The 21,800-nt window shown below is 42.5% G+C and overlaps 1 protein-coding gene across 1 annotated transcript in view; it reads left to right on the top strand.

The window, feature by feature from the left end:
• The window catches only part of COL1A2 (collagen type I alpha 2 chain), a 48,707-nt gene extending 38,552 nt beyond the window's left edge, over positions 1 to 10,155 (top strand). Inside the window, exons 42-51 of the mRNA XM_090049806.1 lie at positions 1,414 to 1,467; positions 1,576 to 1,683; positions 1,869 to 1,922; positions 2,294 to 2,401; positions 4,004 to 4,057; positions 4,198 to 4,305; positions 6,753 to 6,999; positions 7,772 to 7,962; positions 8,132 to 8,374; positions 9,218 to 10,155. Coding sequence (XP_089905932.1) covers positions 1,414 to 1,467; positions 1,576 to 1,683; positions 1,869 to 1,922; positions 2,294 to 2,401; positions 4,004 to 4,057; positions 4,198 to 4,305; positions 6,753 to 6,999; positions 7,772 to 7,962; positions 8,132 to 8,374; positions 9,218 to 9,364 — 1,314 coding nt within the window. The 3' untranslated portion in view covers positions 9,365 to 10,155. The remainder of the gene's footprint in view (positions 1 to 1,413; positions 1,468 to 1,575; positions 1,684 to 1,868; positions 1,923 to 2,293; positions 2,402 to 4,003; positions 4,058 to 4,197; positions 4,306 to 6,752; positions 7,000 to 7,771; positions 7,963 to 8,131; positions 8,375 to 9,217) is intronic.
• The last annotated feature ends 11,645 nt before the right edge of the window (positions 10,156 to 21,800 follow it).

Here is a 21,800-nt window from a genome sequence, read left to right as displayed (position 1 = left end):
TACCAGGGATGTTGCTTGTTACCATAAAGATTCTCAACTGATGGTGCTGCACTTGTAGCTCTAGTCGTGAAATGTAAATTACTGTAACATTTACTGGGAAATGCAACATGCAGAAGAGTGTTTTTCAGCTTTTTAATTTAAGGCCATTCTTAAGAATTCTTTAGAACGTAAACTGTTAATGACTGGACTTAACAAAGGGAGCTAACTACACAACTTTTCTCCAAGTACAGCACTGGTAGCCAAGAGTCTATAAATGTAAGGCTCTCCAATATCTGAAAAGATGCATACAAGCTAAAAACACCAAGGAGCTGAAGCATTTTAAGCTATCCTTCTATACAGTTAGTGATACTAGGCCATGTTGTCCATGAGAAGGGAAACATCTCTTGAGCAGCTGCTCCTTGTCCTTGGAGAAGAAGGCAAAGTTCCCACCTAGATCATTAGAAGTGGGGGACCTCTTGAGTAGCCATGCTGTGAAGAGGATATCTTAGACATGCATCTAGCTGCCATAGTCTAACAACAAGTGTAACAAAAATTTGCCAAAAACACATTTATTTCACCCCTGACGGATATAACTGTAGAATCACCTCCTTAGCTGGTACTCATTGGAGAAGATAATTGATAAGTGGAAACACTGCTTAAATTCAAAGGTTCACAGTTACCCTGTGTGTTCACAGAACATTTTACCTAATTGCAGGATTTTCCTTTAAACAAAATAACCCATGCAGCATAGATTTCTTTCCCACTCCCCCCTCCCCCAACCCCAAGAAGTCTCCTTAGTTTAGCCTCCAGGGAACAGGGAGACAGTTGAAGGGAGTCAAATGTTCACAAAGGAAGACATTTTAAGCTTTTAAACACCAGTTGACACTTGAAAGTCACTGCCATTTTTGGAACTTTTATATATAAGCATTGCACTGTTTTGTTTTTTGTGGGTTTTTTTTTTTTCACTAGCATTTTTTTTCAACTAAGCAGTAGTTGCATTTTACCCAGGTACTCCTAGTAAGAGAACAGCAGTATTGCATCGATGTAAAATTAATTTTAAAAGATGGCAACAATAAACTAATTTCTTCTACTTTAATCTGGGCCCTGCATCTAGAATATATGAATCTCATCCCATTTCTTACGGAATATTAATAGATTTGGGGCATGTGAGAATGCAACTGGTACATAACTTGTATGTATGTTTGATCCAGATAGTAGCAAAACTGACCATATATAGTAAATGTTTTCGCTCGATCTGAGCCTTCAAGAGGCAGAGAAGCGATAATCTGTTCACTGAGTTGGATTTATTTTCAAGAGTCATTCTGTGCTTGTGCCTCTTAATGCCCAATAAATCTTATTCACAAGGAGCTGCAATTTGACACACAGCTCTGGATAATATTAGGGGTTTCTGATGTCTAACTGCTGTTTTAACAGGGCAATCCTGGCCATGATGGTGCTCCAGGCCGTGATGGTGCTCCTGGTTTCAAGGTAATACCTTCTCTCCACTGTCCTGCTTAGAGCAAAAATCTGTAAATCTTCATAAGAAATTTAATATCGATACATCATCTCTTGCCTGTCATGTTTTTTCATCTTTAGGGTGAGCGTGGTGCTCCTGGGAACAATGGACCTGCTGGTGCTGTTGGTGCTCCTGGCGCCCATGGTCAAGTTGGTCCTGTTGGAAAGCCTGGAAATCGTGGTGATCCTGTGAGTTTTGTTTTGGTTTTTTTTGTTTTGTTTTGTTTTGTTTTAAGACCTTAATTTCTCATGTAACTTAAAACAAGTGCTATTCAATAAAGCCTGGAAAAAACCTATTGCTTCCAGATTGTAGGTATTGGACTTTTTTTTTTGGTATAATGCATAATAGCTCACATTTTATGTTTTTATTTCAGGGTCCCGTTGGTCCTTCTGGTCCTGCTGGTGCTTTTGGTGCAAGGGGTCTTGCTGTACGTATGATTTCTTAAGTATCCTGAAGAAGTAGAAATAAAAAGAAAAGACACAGACTTTATTACGAAGGGCCCAGCCCTCTGCCCAAGACAAGACATGGAGGGTAGTATTATAGATCTTAATGTTTCTGTATGTAGGAGTTTTCGGATCAAGATCTGAATTCTCCTTCCATGAAACTGATTTTTTTTCCTTTAAACTCTCCCATGATTCAGTTCCATTTTAAACAAGCCCTATGTGCATCTATCAAGAAGAGATGAATGCATACTGAGTAGACTCTCTGAGCTTAAATTTCAGTTTAACAAGTAATGTCACAAAGTTTCAGAGCATTCTGTTTTATTTTCCTCTCTTTACATGTGTGTTTCTTCTGTAGGGCCCACAAGGTGCACGTGGTGAGAAGGGAGAAACAGGTGATAAGGGACACAGAGGTATGCCTGGCTTTAAGGGACACAATGGACTGCAGGGTCTGCCTGGTCTTGCTGTAAGTAAATGTTTCAAATTTTGTTTTAATTGTGAACAAAAAAGGGAATAAATAAAATCACCATGGGTGAAAATGAATATGTACAGCTCAGCTTGCAGTACTAACTCCACCTTGCATGTTCCCAAGTCTGCATGATCCTCTTAGTCTAGATGCTTTAGCTTTTGTTGCATTTGACATGTCAAACAGATGTTAGATTTTTAAATGGCCTCTAAAATTTATTTCTACAAATTTTGTATGCAATGAAGCATGACTGTGTAGGTACACAAGTATTTGCAGATGTGTATCAGCTAGATATGTAACTAATGTATTTGCTCATGCAGATGTCATTCTGTTTGTTCAAAACATACAGACATGTTAAGAAAATTGCTCTGTGCATGTCTTCCCACTTGATCAGATGCTGTGAAGTTGGGCTCAGAAAAGCGTATGAATTTCTGACTTAGTCTGTAAGATGCATCTCTGACCTGCCTTCTGCCTCACTTCAGACTACCATGGCTAACTACCTCTCTTGGATAATCTGGCCAATAATTTTTCCCATTTCTCTTATGAGGTTTGCAACACTTTATCATGGACAAGTACAGGTCTTTCTGTAGATTTTTTTTTTTTTCTCTTTAAAACATGGAACTTCCTTTAGGAAATGCTAACCTTTAATTAAACCCTGCAGAGTATGAAGAGGACAAAGATTTTTGTCTTTTGATTACATCTGACTTATGCCCTGTTGCTTGCCCTTCTTTCTTGAAAGCAGTTGATTCTAATTCATTAATGACACGACACGGGGGCAGGGGTGGGGTACATCTACATGAAAGACTTACTGCAGAGCTGACTAATTAGTTCCACAGTAAATGTCTCAGTGGCTGCATCTACATGAGATGCTGAGTGCACAGTCGTTACTGTATAAACAAGTACTAAATGACTGTGCAGTAACCCGAGTTACTGCACAGTATCGCCAATGAAAGTCTATTTCATGACACTACTGAACAGTAGCCTAATATTATTGCACAGTAGCATTGTCACTGTTGTTGGCCTGTGACACTACTGCGCAGTAGTTGTGGGCTACTGCTCAGTCGGCATCTTGTGTAGACATGGCCACTGTCTAAATATGGGCCCCTATTAGGATGCAGGAAACTAATAAATTCTGCAGCCAGGTAGTACTTGTAAATACAAGTACTACCCAGCTACAGAGTTTTCAGGCACAGTAGCACACATGTACACTCTGATTATAGCTGACTGAGGCACAAGGGTGCTTCAGGGTAGGGACTGCCCCCAGCTAGCTCCACACTGCAGCACCCTTGTGCCCCAGCCAGCCCCTCTGCAGCACACTGACCCTGGTTGCAGCAGCCCTGGGCTGGCGAGCTGAACCACCATGTAAACAGTGCACCTGGGAGATTCCTGGCAGCAATAAACTCCAGAGCAATAAGCTCCGGAGTTTATGGCTGTGTATTAACCTGGGACACATCTATATGTCATTAACACAGAATAGCCATGCTGAGGGTGCCAGGCTAGAAGCTTTGCTAACTACAAATCTTTACTTGAATGATTCATACGGTTGTCACCAGTTTTTTGTTTTTGCTTTCTATTATTGCATGATTTTTCTGTTTCCAACAGGGCCAACATGGAGATCAAGGTCCTCCGGGTTCTACTGGCCCTGCTGGCCCAAGGGTATGTGACTTTTAATGAATCCTCTGTGATCATTCAGAAAATGGAAAGGTCCACTAATGTTTCCATCTACTTGTAATTTTTTAAGTATATTCCTATTTCTTGTTGGGCAGTTTCATTAAGTGGTGATTGTTCTTGTTTAGGGTCCTTCCGGTCCTTCTGGTCCTGCTGGCAAAGATGGTCGCAATGGACTCCCTGGCCCTATTGGACCTGCTGGTGTGCGTGGTTCTCAGGGTAGCCAAGGTCCTGCGGTAGGTGTAACTTTTTTCACTAAAACAAACCAAAGCTACAAGCAGTGACCTTAGGCACTCCATGCTTTGGGTTTGGTTTGAAGTTTACTTTCTTTTAAAAAGACGCAATAGAAGATTCCCACGTTTTTAATGTTTTTATATTCTATTTTTTTTCCACTAAAACATTAATCTTTGTTACCATCTGGCATTACAGGTAATTACTTAAGAAGCAATACTGTCTCATTTGGGCATGTAGAAAATAGGGTTTAGAACAAGGTGTAAGGAGAGCTGGGTCCTAAATTTACTTTTGTCTGTAACATACTTTGTGCTCTTGGGCAAGTATTTTAACTGTTTCACATTTCAGTTTCCCCTGCTGCAAAATATGGCTCATTAGGGTTTTTTTTTCTTCAGTTGCAAAGCTCTGTTGATGTAAGATAACAACAGAAGTAGCAGTAGTAGTAGTAGTGTTTCATAATCTGGTCATATAGCATAGCATCTGCTCCTGGTGGCCTTGCTTACATTTCTGATGCACTATTCAAACATTTAAATGTTCATGTAAATGAAACATGGATCTGAAATGAGGCTCATGTAGCTGTGTATTTAAATTGTTTTTAAGTAAGAATACCTGACTTGGGCCTAATTGCAGAATCCTTACTGCTTGTGGTCAGCAAATATTGTATTTACTTGAATATGAGATGACCTTAACTGTATAATCCAATTCTACATAGAAATTCATTATCATTTTCCAGGAATAAAATCTAATTATTGGAGGTTTGCCTTGTATTTGCCCCCTTCCCACAGCTACAGCAGGAAAAATTAGATCTGAGGGGTAGGGGTCAGGTGACCTACTTGCCTTCTGCCTCCCCAACTTTTTCCCCCTATAGCCTCTTTTCCCCCCTACCCCTTACTGTCAGACCCTGAACACACAAGTGAGGGGCAAATATAAAAATACTGACTTTGAAATAAGCATGCCTGTAGTAATATGCATATAGGCAAATTACTATGGGTATCCATATACTTAGTTTATCCAGAACTGATTTTTACCTTTTTTTTGAAACTTCTGTAAGTTTTTAAGATGGGTATGCCATGAACACACTTGTAAGCAACACTTTTGTATCTACTTTTTTTTTTTAGTTCTGAATTTCAAAGCGAATGAGGTTGAGCTCAATCATTCAAGTCTATGTGGCTCTACCACTGGGCAAGTCTTCTCCCTCCCAGACCCATCAGTCTGAGACTTCAGATACTCCCCAAATTGTGCAGGCCACAAGCCCAAAGGGGTTGGTGTTCAGATGCCCCCTAGTCATGCTTGCTCCTAGCCAGCTATGTATGATGATAGTTCAGAGACAAAAGGCTCATGATTTACCATATAATTCATTGAGCTGGGCCCCAAGAGTCGACAGCATTCAAACCATAGTAACCCCACAGCTCAGCACTGCTCAGTATATGTGTGTACTCCAGATGGTGCACACCCCTACCAAAGGATCTGTGTCCTAAATACCCCCCCATCCCACACACGCACACTCATGACTGGAACCAGGTGCTCTTGCTTAGAGTCCTGGGATCCTCCAAAAATGTATATGTCAATGAGATACAGGGCTGCCTGGCTGGGCTCTACCTCATGAAGGATGGGGCCACACATCATATGTGACAGGCTGAGAGACCAGGGAACAGAGGGATTCTGGGTGAACTGTTTGGGGCCCTGTTCGGTGATGTTTGCTAGGCATTTAAGGCTGATGAAGACACAGGAATCATTGGAAATAAGAAAAGGAGGGGGGAAAAAAAAAGGCACAGCAAAGCTGTGGGAGTGAAGAGGAAGTCAAAATGTATTCAGTGTAGTGGCTCATCATGACTTTAAAAAGAGACAACACTGAAGGGGACTTAATGCAGTGGGCACTACCATATTCTTATGCAGATAAATTACACTAACCTATCCTTGTGGTAGATTCCCCTTGGTATATTTGCCCCATATGGGCCATGTGTCTTACAGTTATGCTCAGTGTTGGCTACATTTGGTCAGCTTCGTAGTCTGTTTCCATTACTGACCACATGATGCTTTTAGCAGCAATTTAACAATAGGCAAAGTATGTAATGAGGTTTCCTTTTATACAAATATAAGAAGAGGAGCTTTTCCCCCCATGCTGATTGGTGAGGGAGGGGAAACCTTGTGTTTTTTTTTGTGTTGTGTGGTTTTTTGTTTTTTGTTTTTGGTTTTTTTTTAGTCAAGTTAAATATGGTACTTACATAAAACAGATAGTGGCCCTAAACATTGCATCTTCTACAGTTCTCTACACAGTAGTTGCTATCACAGAACAGCCGCATACTGGCTACTTCAGACCGGAGCTAAGAATATTGTGAATTCAGTAGGGCTACTCATATGAGTAAGTAATGAGGCAGAATGCATATAGTGCCCAAAATGTCTACAGTTAATAATGGGACGTGCTTTGCCTTCTGACTTTGAACATCTTTAGGGTCCACCTGGCCCACCTGGTCTCCCTGGTCCCCCTGGTGCAAATGGTGGTGGATACGAAGTTGGCTATGATCTTGAATACTACCGGGCTGATCAGCCTGTTCTCAGACCCAAGGACTATGAAGTTGATGCCACTCTGAAAACATTGAACAACCAAATTGAGACCCTCCTGACCCCAGAAGGCTCCAGAAAGAACCCAGCTCGCACCTGCCGTGACCTGAGACTCAGCCACCCAGAATGGACCAGTGGTAAGTTAATATTTATTTCTTTAGGCGTTATTTGGTAGCAGCTGTACTGTCTGTTGAGGGTGAAATTTACAGCCGTGCCAGGGGCCACATAAGGCACATGTACCACTCAAGTCTAGTGGATTATAGAACTCCTTGCACATTAATTTACCTTTTAATGCTCTGAAGTGGCAGTAGATATTAAACTCTTCAGTGATGCAATACTGACTGTCTTTTTAATGACAGTATTTAGACAAAAAGATCTTGAAGAACTTATCTATCTATTCACACTGTGGCCGTGTCTACATGTCGCCATGCTTTAGTACTTCCTTTTGGTTCAATGGGTCCTTAGTACTTCCAAAAGGAACTACTAAAGCATGGCGCAGTACAAGTGGTTATTGCGCTGCGCGCATGGTGCGTGGGTAAATTTTTGCTGTTACATTGCTATAGCTGTGCACTTTATCTGGGGAGTGTGCCACTATGGTGACATAGCTGGCGATCATGTGTAGCTGATGATCACACAGTAGTGTACCATGCAGTGCCATAGCACATTATGTTGCCATAGGGCAATGTGTAGATGTGCCCTGTCTGGTGCAGTCTCCACATTGTTACCCAAACTTATCCAATGATTACGTGACTAATGGGTAACAGTTATTTCTTCTGAAGGTTAATCTGTAAGTACTGATTTTTCTCATGTTGTCTAGTTGCCAGTTGAATACTGTAATCATTATACTAGCTGAATGAAAGTGTAAGACTCAAAGAATTGTTTTGTTCACCATTTTTCTTTCAATTAAAGGTTTCTACTGGATTGATCCCAACCAGGGCTGTACTATGGATGCCATTAGAGTGTATTGTGACTTCTCCACTGGCGAGACTTGCATACATGCTAATCCAGAAAACATCCCTGCCAAGAACTGGTATGTCAGCAAGAACTCCAAGGAAAAGAAGCACATGTGGTTTGGTGAAATTATCAATGGTGGTACCCAGGTGAGTGTTTTGAACAGTGAAAACTGAAGTGAATTTCTTTCCTGTTTGTGCTGTGAAGAGTGTACAATATTCTTGCCACAGTACCATGACAATTCTGTATTTTGTACAATCAATCTCATTGATTGTAGTTTAACTCCCATTTATTGGAGTTCTTTTCTACTATTTGTAGTTTGAATATAACGATGAAGGAGTGACTTCCAAGGACATGGCTACCCAACTTGCCTTCATGCGTCTGCTGGCCAACCATGCCTCCCAGAACATCACCTACCACTGCAAGAACAGTATTGCATACATGGATGAAGAAACTGGCAACCTTAAGAAGTCTGTAATACTGCAGGGATCCAATGATGTTGAACTACGAGCTGAAGGCAACAGCAGATTCACTTTCAGTGTTCTGAAAGATGGCTGCTCTGTAAGTAATACTGAAAGCGTGGATTCCTTGTTTGCTTTAATGGCACCATTGCATGTTTAATATAGAATGAAATTATCAATCTCCTCCTCCTTGGAATGCTGGTCACTTTAAATTTCATATATTAAAGATAAATAACTTGGTGTCAAATCCCCAGCCCTCTTCATGGGTTCACAAGGGCTGAAACAGAAATACCACTCTTCCACTGTACAAAGAAACCAAAAGTTTGAAAATATTCTTAGTATCACAGACCCAATCTCCATGTAGCTGTCTAAGCAATAGCATAGATAAAAATCAGGTGCAGGCTGAAGGAGTATCAACAGTCCATTTTCATCAGTCAGGTCCACCAGACTTGACTCTGACATCTGTTGTTCCTTCATACCCTGCCTAACCACATCCAAACAGCTTCATACTAGCTGTTTCAGGTGGGACACAGAGATCCTGGTCTTCAGCTTCCCTCACTTGTGGGGGGAGGGGGATGAGTGACCAGTTACTTTGGTAGTGTCCTCTGTTTGAGGCTTTGATACCCATGACATATATTTAAGGTAGAACATTGATTCTGCTGCTTTTACTCACTTCTGGGTTCCTTGGAGAGAGAAAGTATGTGCATGGGGGGGAGAGGGGATATAAAAGGGGTGTGTGTGTGTGTGAATGTTTATTTACTTTTTGCCTTTCATGTATACGAACAGTCTGAGTAATTGGGTTGGGCATCTGTATTTGAATAGCAAACAGTAGCAGCAGAATGACATGCATAACATTTCAGAAATAAACAGATCAAATCTAGAATAATCAGTGGGAGTATAAGCAGCATTTTAACTAGTTTAACTCTTACATCTTATCTTACAGAGAAAGAACAACGCATGGGGCAAAACAGTCATTGAATATAGAACAAATAAACCATCTCGCTTGCCCATCCTTGACATTGCACCTTTGGACATTGGTGGCGCTGATCAAGAATTCGGTTTGGACATTGGCCCAGTCTGTTTCAAATGAACGAACTAAAACTAACTTAAAATCCCCCAAAAATATTCTCTCTTTGCCATTTCTTTTTTTTTTTTTTGTACTGAAAGCTGACTCCTTCCATTTCTTCTGTTCATCTACTTGCTTAAACTCTGGGCGAAAGAGAAGAAGGATTGATTGGAGCATTGTGCAATGCAATTTAATACAGCCCCAAAAGGACTCGGAAACCTTTCAAGATTTTAACACCTTGTTGTGGAAAATGTCAGCCTTTGTAAGAAAAAAAAAACCAAAATAAAAAATCATGAAAGTTTGCACCACTTGTGGCCTTTGAATATCTTCCACAGAGGAAGTTTAAAACCACAACTTCCAAAGGTTTAAACTACCTCATACACTAGGCAAAGTGTGATCCACATCCTTAGGTACTTCTACATATGACCTGCGGTGCTTTCAGTTCCATTCCTGCAGAGGTGCTAAATTCAGTATTACAGAGTATCTTTCCAATACTTGAACTTTGATGGTGCTAGCAGCATTTGAAATACCACTTTTCTGTATTAAGTTGTATTGTTTCTCTGAAATCTGTCTCAACTTACTGTCCCATCTCACCCCTGAGATTAAGCACGTGGATCATTTCCCCCCCATCTTTGTCCTCCTCCTTCAAAATCAGGTGTTGGTGCTCTTAAATCTCATCATCTTCATCCTCTACAATGGGTAAAAAGGAAGCATCGTTTCTCAAAAAAAAAAAATTGTACCTATTTTGTATATGTGAGATGTTTAAATAAATTGTGAAAAATTGAAATAAAGCATGTCCAGTGTTCCAAAAGAAACCATTGAATGAGTAAAGTTCCTTGCTTAAGTGCATCAATAGATTTCTTTTTGCACCGAATATATATTAACTACCTGGCTTATGAAACCTAAAAGATAGAAAGCTATAGCAGTACTGTTAAATGCGTCTGGCTACATCTAAGTGTGTATCTTGTCTTCCTGAATTTCCTGTTTACTAAATACATGAAATTATTCCCGAACATGATCAATGGTGCAGGAATATAATAGTATCATGTAGGTTGTATCAACTAACGATTCCCTCTTTCTACAAACTATAAATGTGATATAATCCAGAATATCTTTACTAGTACTTAAATTTTAATTAGGAAAACAAGGATAGGAATTTCAGCAGCAGAACCATAAATAGATGCAGGAAAAAAGCAGATCCTTTACTTCACCTTCCATAATGTGAATTTGCATGATCCACCATCCCTAATAACATTCTCACCAAATAATGTAATTCATTTACCTTAACTTTTCATATACACATGCACAAGTACTGTATTTATTTGTACACCACATGTACATTTTTCCCCCAAAGTCATCCCCTCAAAATTGGGGTGCATCTTTTAAGTAGGGAAGCTGGTTTTCTCCCTGGAATAGAAGCACCCTGATTTGATTCCTGCTGTACTGAGCAGGAGCAGTGGCATCTCTATTCAGGTAACTAAAGGAGTCAGCTGTTGATTTAATAGCTTGTTCTTCACTCCACAGGTATTAACAAGCATCTCTCCTTTTATAATGGTCTTAAAGTTCCACCAATCAAACTAACCTTTCTAGGGGCAATTTTGCTGTCTGCTAGCTGCTCCTGATCACTCCTCTCTGCTTTAGCTCACAAAACCAGTCTTTAGGGTGTTCTCTCCGTTTCAACTTTTGAGTAAGTAAAAAAGGGAAGTAAGAGAGATGAAGATTAGCCTCTGCCCTGCTCTATGCAGCTGTAGCTGCAAAAATCTTATTTTTTTTCCTTCATTCTGCCTTCCTATAAACAAGGTGCATGTCTTATTTTTCAGGTGTGTGATATGCAAGATAATGTTGTGTTGTTTTCTTTTCTTCCTAGCAATTAGTCTACCAGTGAGGAAGTTGCCCATATTTTTTTTCCTTTGAGCTGACCTCTCAGCTGACCTTTTTCCTTTGCTATATCTTTCTGTTGTTCTTTTGGTCATCTCAGCTTTTTATTGCAATGGGACATTTGTTTAGAGTATATAAAGACCCTGGAAAAATATCTTATTAATAAGGTTGACTACCCCCCCCCTCTCTTCCAATATCTGCTTTGTAAAATCCAATGACAATTTAGCATTATTGCTACCTCCTGGTTTATGAATGTAGGTAATGTTGATTGGTTTCCTTCTTGTGGAAATAAGATGATTTAGGACCAAATTTTGCCTGATTTAGGATGCTTCTACTCAGTTTTACTGCAGAGTTATCTAACTAAGTCTGCAGTAAATGTCTCGGCATCGCATGCAACCCTGTTAGACCACCAAAAACATAAACTCTGCAGCAGATTAGTACTTATAAATACAAATACTTATGTACTTACAAATTAGTGCTTATAAATACAACATTACTAACATTAATAGTTATAAATACAAGTACTAACCTGCTGTGGCGTTTCTTTGTAAGCTGCAACACATGTATAGACACTGACCCGGCTGGGTGGGGAACAAAGGTGCTTCAGTTAGCCCCTCCACAGCATGCTGAACTAGGTCGGAGCAGCCCTGGGCTGGCAGGCTGACTCCTGGGGGTCCCCCACCAGCCAGGTCTGCTCTGACCTGGCTCGATGTTCTGTGGTCCCAGATGCACCTGGAAGTAATAAACTCCAATGTGATCTGTGCCTGATTTTTATTGCTTCGCATTGCTATGCCCTTGTAGATGCACCCATCATGTACAGCACTGATTCTCAACTAGGGTGCTGCAGTCTAATTAGGGGTGCCTTAAATCTAAAAAGGCTGAGAACCACTTGTGTACAAGGTAGAAAGAGAGATCACAGGGATCCTCATCACAATTCCCAAAGGCAACAGAGAGGATTCATTGCTAGTATTTAAAGAACATCATGGCTCCAAAGGGGCATCACTTTCAAAAGGGTGCTGAATCTGCTATTGGTAAGGAATATGTCTTTTTTGAATATATATGCACAAGTCAAAGAAACCTTTCAAATAAGCAGTTTGCGCAGGAATTGGAGAATGAAGAGGATACTTTGTTAGGTAATAACAGTATCTTCATATAAAAGATGCAGAAAAAGCCATAGCCCTATCACCAAGATGTTTGCTATCCAGGTCAATAATGTGAAAATGTAGAGGAAAACCAGAAAAAAGTTTTATTTTTGAGGTCTTTATTATTTTGATACCAGGCGGTGAGAGCATTTTCTTGAACTAGCTGAAGTGGTTATACTTGTGCCTATAGTAGAATTTCTGAATGTATAGGATTAAAAACGGAAGATGCCAAATGGGGAGTTACGAAGATATCCCTGAGAGATGGCCAAAGAAATGGTGAGACAGGCTTTGTTAAAAGATATCCCTGAAGCTTGCAGAAACCTTTACTTTCTATGTCTAAGCATAATCCCAGGGGGAAGAGTGTTCTCTGAATCGGTGTTTCTTACCTTGTGGGTCATGATGCAAAAGTGGGTCACAAGAATATATGAAAGGGTTGCAAACCAACTTTAAAAAATGGATCAACAAACTAAAAATGGATTATCCTTGAAAGGAGAAAAATGTGGGAAATGGTGGGCTTCCCCTTGCATGGTGGCAGAGTTCCAGCCTGCAAGGAGCTGCTTGGTTGTGGGAGGAGGGCAAGCAGGCAGGGGGCATGAACAGCAGCTCCCACAGGTCCCTGCAAGTAAGTCTACAGGATGAGGAGGAGAGGAGGGCATAGGTGATGTGTCAGGGGGCACAGGTGACACTACCTGCCACCTCATCTCTCCAAGGTGAAGTTCTGGCTTGAGGGGAGGAGCAGCCAGGCCATAGTGGCCTGGCCTGATGCCCAAGCAGCTGGCACTGGAGAAAGTGAAGGCAACACAGCTCCCTCTCTCGTTGCTCCTTGTGCTGCTGGTGGCACGGCTGGCAGCAGCAGCAATGAATCTAGCCACCTGGCTCTGCTCTCCTGCACCAAGTCCCAGCCGCTGGGTTGCAAAGGCAGCTTCTGTTTGTGCTGGGCCAGGCAGGCTGCAGCCCTGCTATGCCCACTGTGGGTGTACAAAACTGGAGGGGCAGTGCCCTCCCATGCCCCACACTGGGGGGGCTGGGGTCAGGGGACAGTGGGTTGGGAGTAAGGGGCACCGGCAGGGCTGGGCAGGCTGTCAGTTGGGAGTGAGAGGCACCAGCAGGACCAGGGGCCTGTTTTCTACTTAAACTATTCACTGGGTAAGTACTGGCCATCAATGTTTACCAATGGGTCCAGGTACAAGAAAGGTTGAGAACCACTGCTCTGAACACCATGCAGTCCAGAAACAGATCTCAGTCTAGAGCATGAGGCAGACCAACACCCTTCCTGGACAAACAGAATCTCATCTCATTCTTGCATTTCAAGAGCTGGTTGAGAGGGAGCATCCAGTTTTCAAAACTGAAGGTTACTTTTTGGGCACCCTATGCAACGGTTTGTTTTCAGGGCTCCTAATCTTTACTAGATAACTATAAAACACACCCAGAATGTGATGGGGGTCCTCAACCAGCCCAGGGTCACCTGGAATTGCAGTTTCCATTCCTCTATAAAAGTGACCACCTATGGAATGCTTGGGGAAATGGTTACTTGGGTGTTATGATCTCAGTGAACTGATTATAGGCACACTGCCAACCTCATTACAACCAATTTTGAAAAATTAATGGAAAGCAGTTTCAGGTACTTCATCTGCCCCATGCAGTCTGTGTGTGTGTGTGAAAAATATGGATATGTTTCAGGTACTTCATCTGCCCCATGCAGTCTGTGTATCTATGTGTGTGTGTTGTTTTGTTTTATTTTAATTTTGCAATTGTGCTTCTTTCTTTCAACATGCATTTTTCCCTTCCTGAAGTTTTAAGTTCTTCCAAGCCCAGCTGCATGAAGTAGAAGCCAATTGGTTTCTGTATAGGCTGGATTGAAAGGTGATCAAGGGAATAAAATAATTTTTATATGACCCAGTACCCCTAGGATCATGTAAACTTCTTAGCATAGTAGCAGACTTTAGAAAGTCTGCAGGGGCTACTGCTAACTGGCTCCTTTCTCTTCTCTCCTGTTTTACAGAGGTGAGCAAAGCTAGCTAATAGGTGGGCTTAAATGTTATGTATTTAGGGCTGTGAATTTCAAAGGATCCTATATAACTCCCAAACACCTTGGTGTTCTTCCATAAATATTTGCATAGACATAGGGTTAAGAACGTTTGCATAGAACGTTCTTAACGGCTGCTGAAGGGCTGAGGAAGGGACAAGTTTCCCACATGCACCGTGTCAGCTTGACGCTGCTGACGCGGTACATGTGGGAAGAGGAGTAGCCATGAGTCTCTTGGGACAGGATGAGCCCAGCTGAAGTAGCAGGGGCTCAGCTGCACTTTCCCCCGATGAGGAAAAATACTGGAGCAAGCAAAATAAAGTTAGGTCATAATAAGGAGCATAAGTAAAGACAGCAGAAGAAAGCGCATTTAGTCTAGCAAGACTCCAAGGTGAATTTTTGTCAGACTGCCAAGAGTGTATTAAGCGGGAGGCTGATCTGTGTCTTTTTCTCACAGGTATATAATAGAGCCTGTGCCTTGCTGCTGTTGAGAACTAGCTGCCTTTGCTGCTTCTCCCATGGCCATGACAAATGAAGTGCTTCTGCCATGTCATGATTTCCACATCACCCCTACCTGCGCTGGTCAGTCCCGAGCAGCACATGGCTCCGTTGCCACTTCTGCTGGCTGGTGCCAACGCAGGCGGGTCTGTCCCATCTGAAGCAGCACACGGCTGAAGCTGAATTCCCACATGTTGCTGCTGATGAGAGGAGCCCGGCCAGGAAAAGTGGTGTTGGAGCCATGTGCCGCTCAGGACTGACCAGCGCTTCTCCTGTGGAAGGACCCGCTTCCATCCATCACTGCTTCATCTCGCCCCACCGGGGCCTGCGGGCAGTGCCAGTCCTGGTCCCAGCTCCTGTGGTCACAGAGCTCTGTGTCGGTGCCTGGTGCCAGCCAGGCTGGTCCTCGCGGGCATGGCCGGGTGTCGGCAGGGGGTGGCTGTGGCCCAGCACTTTTCTGTGGACGAGCCATGCACAGTGCCGAGTGCAGAGCTTCTCTGAGGTGAGTGCCTGTGGGTCACACGCAGGCTCTCCCATCCCCCCCTGCTCCACCAGCCCAGCCACGCTGGGCCCTACTCAGCTCCCAAGCACAGAAAAGTGAGCTAAGCACCGCTTCTCCAGGGGAAGGACCCGTCTGTACTTGTCCCCACTTCCACCTGCCGCTGATCTGGCTCACTCCGCTGGGCCCCGTTACCAGTGCCAGTCCCATCTTTCTCAGTCACGGAGCTCCGTGTTGATGCTCGGTGCAGGCTGGGCTGGTCCTGGTGGGCGCGGCCGGCATGTTGCCTGGGGTGAGGCTCTGGCCCAGGACTTTTCTTTATAGCCTTAAAAACCCCTTGTCAGTTGGCTTGCTAAAAAACATATGCATTACCTTTTTATAAATGCCATTTCGCTGCATGACAAGGTGTGGTTAACCTTACTGACCACATCCTCACATTGGCAGCACATGTTCATTTGAGAATCAATAATGACTCCAAGATCCCTTCATGCTTTCAAGAAAGGAGTTCCCCAGCCTGTAGGTATGCTGCTGGTTCTACCTGCCGAAGTGCAGCACCCTGCACTTGTCAGTATTGAATCCCATCCTAGTCTCATACGCCCACCCCTGTAACCTGTCCAGGTCCAGCTGTATTCTGTCCCTCCCTTCTAGCGTGCCCACCTCACCCCAAATCTAGGTGTCATCAGCAAATCTGAACAGGGTGCTTTTCACCCCCTCGTCCAAATCGCTGATAAAGAAATTGAATAGTGTGGGCCTGAGGACCAAGCCCTGGGGGACTCCACTGCCCACCTCCCTCCAGGTCGAGTGGATGCTATAGAGGAAGAGTTTTGAACTGGTTAGACCCATTTCATTGTCACTTCCTGCAACTTCATTGGTGTCAAAGGTCATGTGACATCACTTTCTGATGTGATACCATTTCCTGTGAGGTCTTTGAATATGGCTTGCCAGCCCACTGGATGATAAAAAGTTCGTGCTCCGGCCCCACATTCAAAAAGGTTGGACACCCCTGTGCTAGCCCAGTTCCCTAGCATATCCTTTGAAAAGCTTTGCATTCCTTGCTGATAGGGACTGTTACAAAAGTGTCATATCAAGTTGGTAGGAAATTCTATCTCACGATATGGTGATGTAAAAAATGCATTAGGACAATCTTGGGAACTTTAACTCCCTTAGATTTTCAACTCCTTGCTACAGCCAGGTATGTGGACTAGGACTATACTAGGGGAGAGGGTCTGGACAGAGCTAAAGCAGAAACCTGGGATATGGGAGGGATGAAGTTGCCATGAGAATGAGGCATAGTGGTGGGCTGTAGTGGGTAGCTGCACAAAGGCTGCATTGTGGAGGTGTCATGACTATGTGTAGGCTGCAAAGAGTTAGAGTAGATGGAATTCAGAGCCGTGGCTAGGCTAGGGAAGGTCTGGTACCATGGGGCTGGCAAGAGACATTTAAGGACCACTGGAGGGAAGCTAAGCTGCATTCAAGAATAGCTTGAATGAAGGAGGACAATAATACAGTCCAAGATAATAATACAGTCCAAGATTAGGAAAGCACTGCTTAGTCAAACAAAGTGAGGCTCTGGAGCCACCAAAAAGTAGAGAACGAGACATAGAAGGGTTATATCTTCTTTTCCACAGTGCTCCATGAGAAAAAGCTGAAGAGAGGAGATGCATTTTGCAAAACATCCATATGTTCTGCAAAGGCTTATGTAAACCAGTACTTTTATATAGGCCAGGGTGACCGCAAACCCTCCCACTACCCTGTCAAAAGAAAGACAAACTGAAAGGCTATTTCATCTCATGCTGCAGCAAGCCCAAATATTCCCTTGAGAAAAGAAATGTGGAAAGAAGGTCCTTCTGATCTAAACAGTTCCAAAAACACTCAGAGCTGGAAAGAAACTTAAACTTTACGGACAAATTTACTTCTTTAACCACGTCTAGTTTCCTCTTCCTCCTAGTCTTCTTCCTTTTTCTTCTTATCTCAATGCTCCCTCTACTGGTTGGATGCTAGAACACATCAAACTGTCACTTAATCAGCCTGGGATGCTCTCCAGTAGTAAATACAATACAATAAATTAAATAAAAGGCCTGCTGATAAAACCTTTTGGCACTACCATCTCATCTGCATATCCTACATACAGTTACTGAAGAAACAAACATGGGGGATGGTTTTTGTCCCCAAAACTATTTAAACTCCCTCTCTGTTGTTCGGACTGTCTCAATTTCTTGTCCCTAGGGCCCTTATGATACCTTTAGTTTGTCAATTGTGGCAGAGAACATACTTGGTTTGGAGGTGTTACATGTACATGATTCTAGCTGCTTGCTTAAAATTGTGCCTTATGGGTAAGGATGCAGTCTCAGCACAGACTGAGTTTCTCTCTGACTCCTGAGGATAAAATAAACCTCAGTTTAAAAAATAGTAGTTTCTTGGGAAGGATGAATTCTCAACTCTTTCCTCCTTCCTCCACATCTCCAGCCAACTGATGACAGAACTGAGAGACCTGATGAACCTGAAAGAGCATAATGCCAATGCTGGAATTTGAGAGGTACCAGTATGTTGAGGTTGTAAAATGTAATTACATTGCAGCTCAGTCCAAGCAGGGTTCAAGCTATGGTTGGCCAGTGAGGGGATTTTTCAGCAAAGCTGCTTATTTATACTCAAATTTCCTGAGTTTTCAAGGGGAAATGCAATAGTCTCAGATAGCAGATTAGTGTTTAACTGACATTTTCAGAAGAGCTGTTGAACCATATGTGCTCAGCCAAATTGCTACTGACCTAAAGAGGTGGAAAGGGGAGAAATGGAATGGGGAAGCTGGCTCTGCATAACATCTGGGGTTCATTCACTTGCAACTCCACCGATGTCATATAGTTCATTGCCTGCTTACACTGTCCCTTTGCTGTCTACATTGGACACACTGAGCAATCTGTGTGTGACATAATGAACAAACACTGCTCTGATGTGAGCTGCAGAGAGACACACAATCCTGTGGCAAAACACATTAACTTCTTTGGACAATCCATCACCGTCCGAAGGATGAGTGGTCTCAGACAGCAAACTTTTAAAAAACAATTTCATCCGGAAATTGCAAAACAAGAAATCATCCACAGACTGGATTGTATTTGGTATGATTTAAACAGGAACTATGGATTTTTTTCCCATAACCTAGATTAGGTATCCCATTATCTGCTTTTGTGACACTTTTGTTCCTATATGTTTACAGGTTGTTTGCTTGTTTCTTCCAGCACTGGCCCCTTTCCCTTCCCTCTTTCCTTCTCCTCTTATACCAGGGGTGGGCAATTATTTTGGGCAGAGGGCCGCTTACTGAGTTTTGGCAAGCCATCAGGAGCCACATGACAGGCAGTCAGGGACAGATAAATATTAATGTACTAAATCTTTTATGAGGCCTGCAAGCTGGATAGAATGGCCTGGTGGGCTGCATCCGACCTGCGGTCCACATTTTGCCCACCCCGTCTAATACTCTTTCTGTATGTCTTTTCATAATATCTGATAAAGTGATCTTCAGCACATGAAAGCTTGTGATATACACACACATACTTTGGTTAATCTATAAAGTGAACATCTACCCTGCCTTCTGTTTACATGCTTGGAACAAGGTCTGCAGAAACCAGACCAGATAGTCTTTTAGCCTCAGATAAGCTGCATTGTTGTGTGATAAAGTATATATATCTCAAGCAAGAGCAGGCAGGGAAGGGGTTAACCCCCTTCAGTGATAGCCAGGTGGTATCTACCCAGCTGGAGAAAGCGTTTTCATTTAAGCCCAGTAAGAAAGGAATTGAAGCAAGAGGCGCTGCTAAGGGGTTGGTTTTCTCTCTTTCCTGCCATTTTCCAGACTGACCTAGCAATAAAATTGGATGGCTTCGTGATTCCCTCCCAGCCAAATGTATTAAGTTCCTGTGAGGGTCACTCCTGAGGGGGTGTACTTCTCAATATCGTCATGACTCAGAAGGTACGATTTTGTTGCACAAATGACCTAACAGTGGGCTGGCTTAATTTGGGATAATACAACACAGGTGAAGTGCCCCACTGTAAAGCCCTATTCAGGCCAAACCCATGGAATGGTGTCCATAATGGTGCTGTACTGATCAATGTGCTGGGACTGATTTCTTGTGGGATGTCCTACGGTTTTTACCAGTGCATTACAGAAAGCTGTTTCTCTCTCATTCATAGCACAGAGTGCTTATCTGTGGCAGCAGCATGAGGACCATGCTCTACATAAATAACTTCTAAGTGGGTTACTCATTATTAATACAGACAGTTCTGGAGGAAAAAGCAAACAGTATGTGACACCAATAACATGCTTGCCAAGGAATTTAGTCTGCAAAACAATGAATAGTGGGTGCCAGGAAGGGGACAGATCACTCTAGAGAATCCTGGGTGTGGGTGTACTGAATAGGGGACAAATCCCTTTAGAGATATGTGGTTCACTGCTCTCCCTATATAGCACCCACTTCTGCCACTGTTGAGAGAAAGATGCTGGGCTAGATGGACCATTGGTCTGACCCAGTATAGCATTTCCTTTGCTCTTATGTAAACCAGAAAGTGATTCATAATACACCTGCCTAGTGAGGCTAGGAGGAACTTCATGCTAGGGCCTGCTCAGGGACTACAAGGAAGCTTGGAAACCTGCCTTAAGTAGTCCACAGGAGAGGATGCTGCCAGTTTGCAGAAATTCTCACCTGGGATTTGGCTTTTATTTTGATTTACCTGGGGTTAAAGAGAGCCTACCTGCGTCTTCCATAGGATCCCAAGTGGGAACCAAACTGAAAAAAAACTTTAGTCATTTTTTTTTTCATAAATAAGACAAGACAAGGGGGCTCTGTGGTGAGAAGTTGTGTCTATGATTCTGTGTTCTACCTTTTTTCTTTCATAGTATGTTTTTCCCGTTTCTGCTACAACCTCATACTATTACAGCTATGGATATGAACCTCACCTTCTACAAAGGACAATTTAGCAGAAGCTCCACAATGAACCATGTGTAGTACTTTGTAGTACTGTGTAGTACTTTGCATCTCATGCATTTCTCTTTCCCAAGGGGAATAATGATATGACTTTGTAAATCAGGATCAACTAGTTGATGACTTTGCAGTGCAGAATCAATTCTTTTAGAGTTGAGAAGTTGGATTTTCACTGTGTACCCTTCTGATGCATTTATAGACAGCAGCCCTCCTAGCCACTTTCATTGGACAGAGGAGTCCTAAGTCCTCTCTTGTAAGGTAAGCTATGCAGTCCCCTGATGATCTTAGGGTGACATCCTCTGTACTCTGTCCACTTTTAAGTCATCTTTCTCAAACATGGATATTCAAAAATCTAGATAAATCCCTATATCTGTTGAAAATACCTCATTTGACACATTATGAGCCTACATATGCCTCTTTCATGTCTATGGCACATTGATGGCTCACAGCCACAACTACAATGAAAATAAGACCAAGATTTCCCCCACCCTAAGGACTTAAGACATATTGAGCAAAAGACTCCAGGTGAAAAGGAATGATCGGAACATTTTTGATACAGCTCTAAACTGTTGCTGACTGAGTTTTTCTTTAGAAAGTTTTGTGACAGAGTTTTGTGACCTCTTGCGTTCACCTTGGAGATCCAAAAGTGCAGGTTCTGATTCACTTGATTCAATTGATTGTCATATTCACAGTTATAGCTGCTTAATGGATCTCTCCAATCTGAGCTGCTTGTCAACAAAGTACCCCAAATACCAAGTCTACAATAGATCGTCAGATCCACTCTGAAAGGAAAGAGTGGCCTACCCAGCTTGCAGCCTCTCCAATCTGCCTCCAAAATAAAAAAGCATTGTGGTGGCAAAATGCAGATTCACCAGAGATAAAGCTAAGCATTTAATTTGCTTCCAATTCTCAGCGTTTGTAAACCCCACAACAAGAGGCAATATCACCTGGTTTGGATAAGTCCCTTCCATATCAGGTGCTTACTGATGTGCATTTCTTAGCTTGTTGTTCAGCATGCTATAGGCAGTTATATGCTTAGCTAATATACAGGCTCTTAACATTAAAGAGCCTTGTTACATAAGTAGTCAGTAGACATGGCAATCAGTATTCTGAAGCAGAGAACAATGCAATTATCTTCTTTGTATTCCAACTAGAATGATGGGAACCAGTAGCTTTTATTTTATTTTTATTTTTATTAGACACAGAGTTCTAGATTTGAACCAACTCCCATGCATCTAAAGCCACCACCTTCTCATTCTGATGAATCACGCAGATCTCGTTTGCTGTGAAAAAACATATATTCTGCCCTGACTTGCTCTTGAATTTCTGAATATTTCCATGTCTCTGGCTAGGCTTTTTTTGTGACAACAGCTCAGTTAAAAATTGACACTTAAAAAAATTCTCCTCTCCACCAGGGGGTGGCAGCATTAGCATTGCTTCTTGATACCCA

This window comes from Crocodylus siamensis, chromosome 5, assembly GCF_052110815.1.
Source record: "Crocodylus siamensis isolate JL-2025a chromosome 5, ASM5211081v1, whole genome shotgun sequence".
Taxonomy (NCBI): domain Eukaryota; kingdom Metazoa; phylum Chordata; order Crocodylia; family Crocodylidae; genus Crocodylus; species Crocodylus siamensis.
Note: the sequence above shows the minus strand (reverse complement) of the source record. Positions and strands in the feature narration are given on the sequence as shown.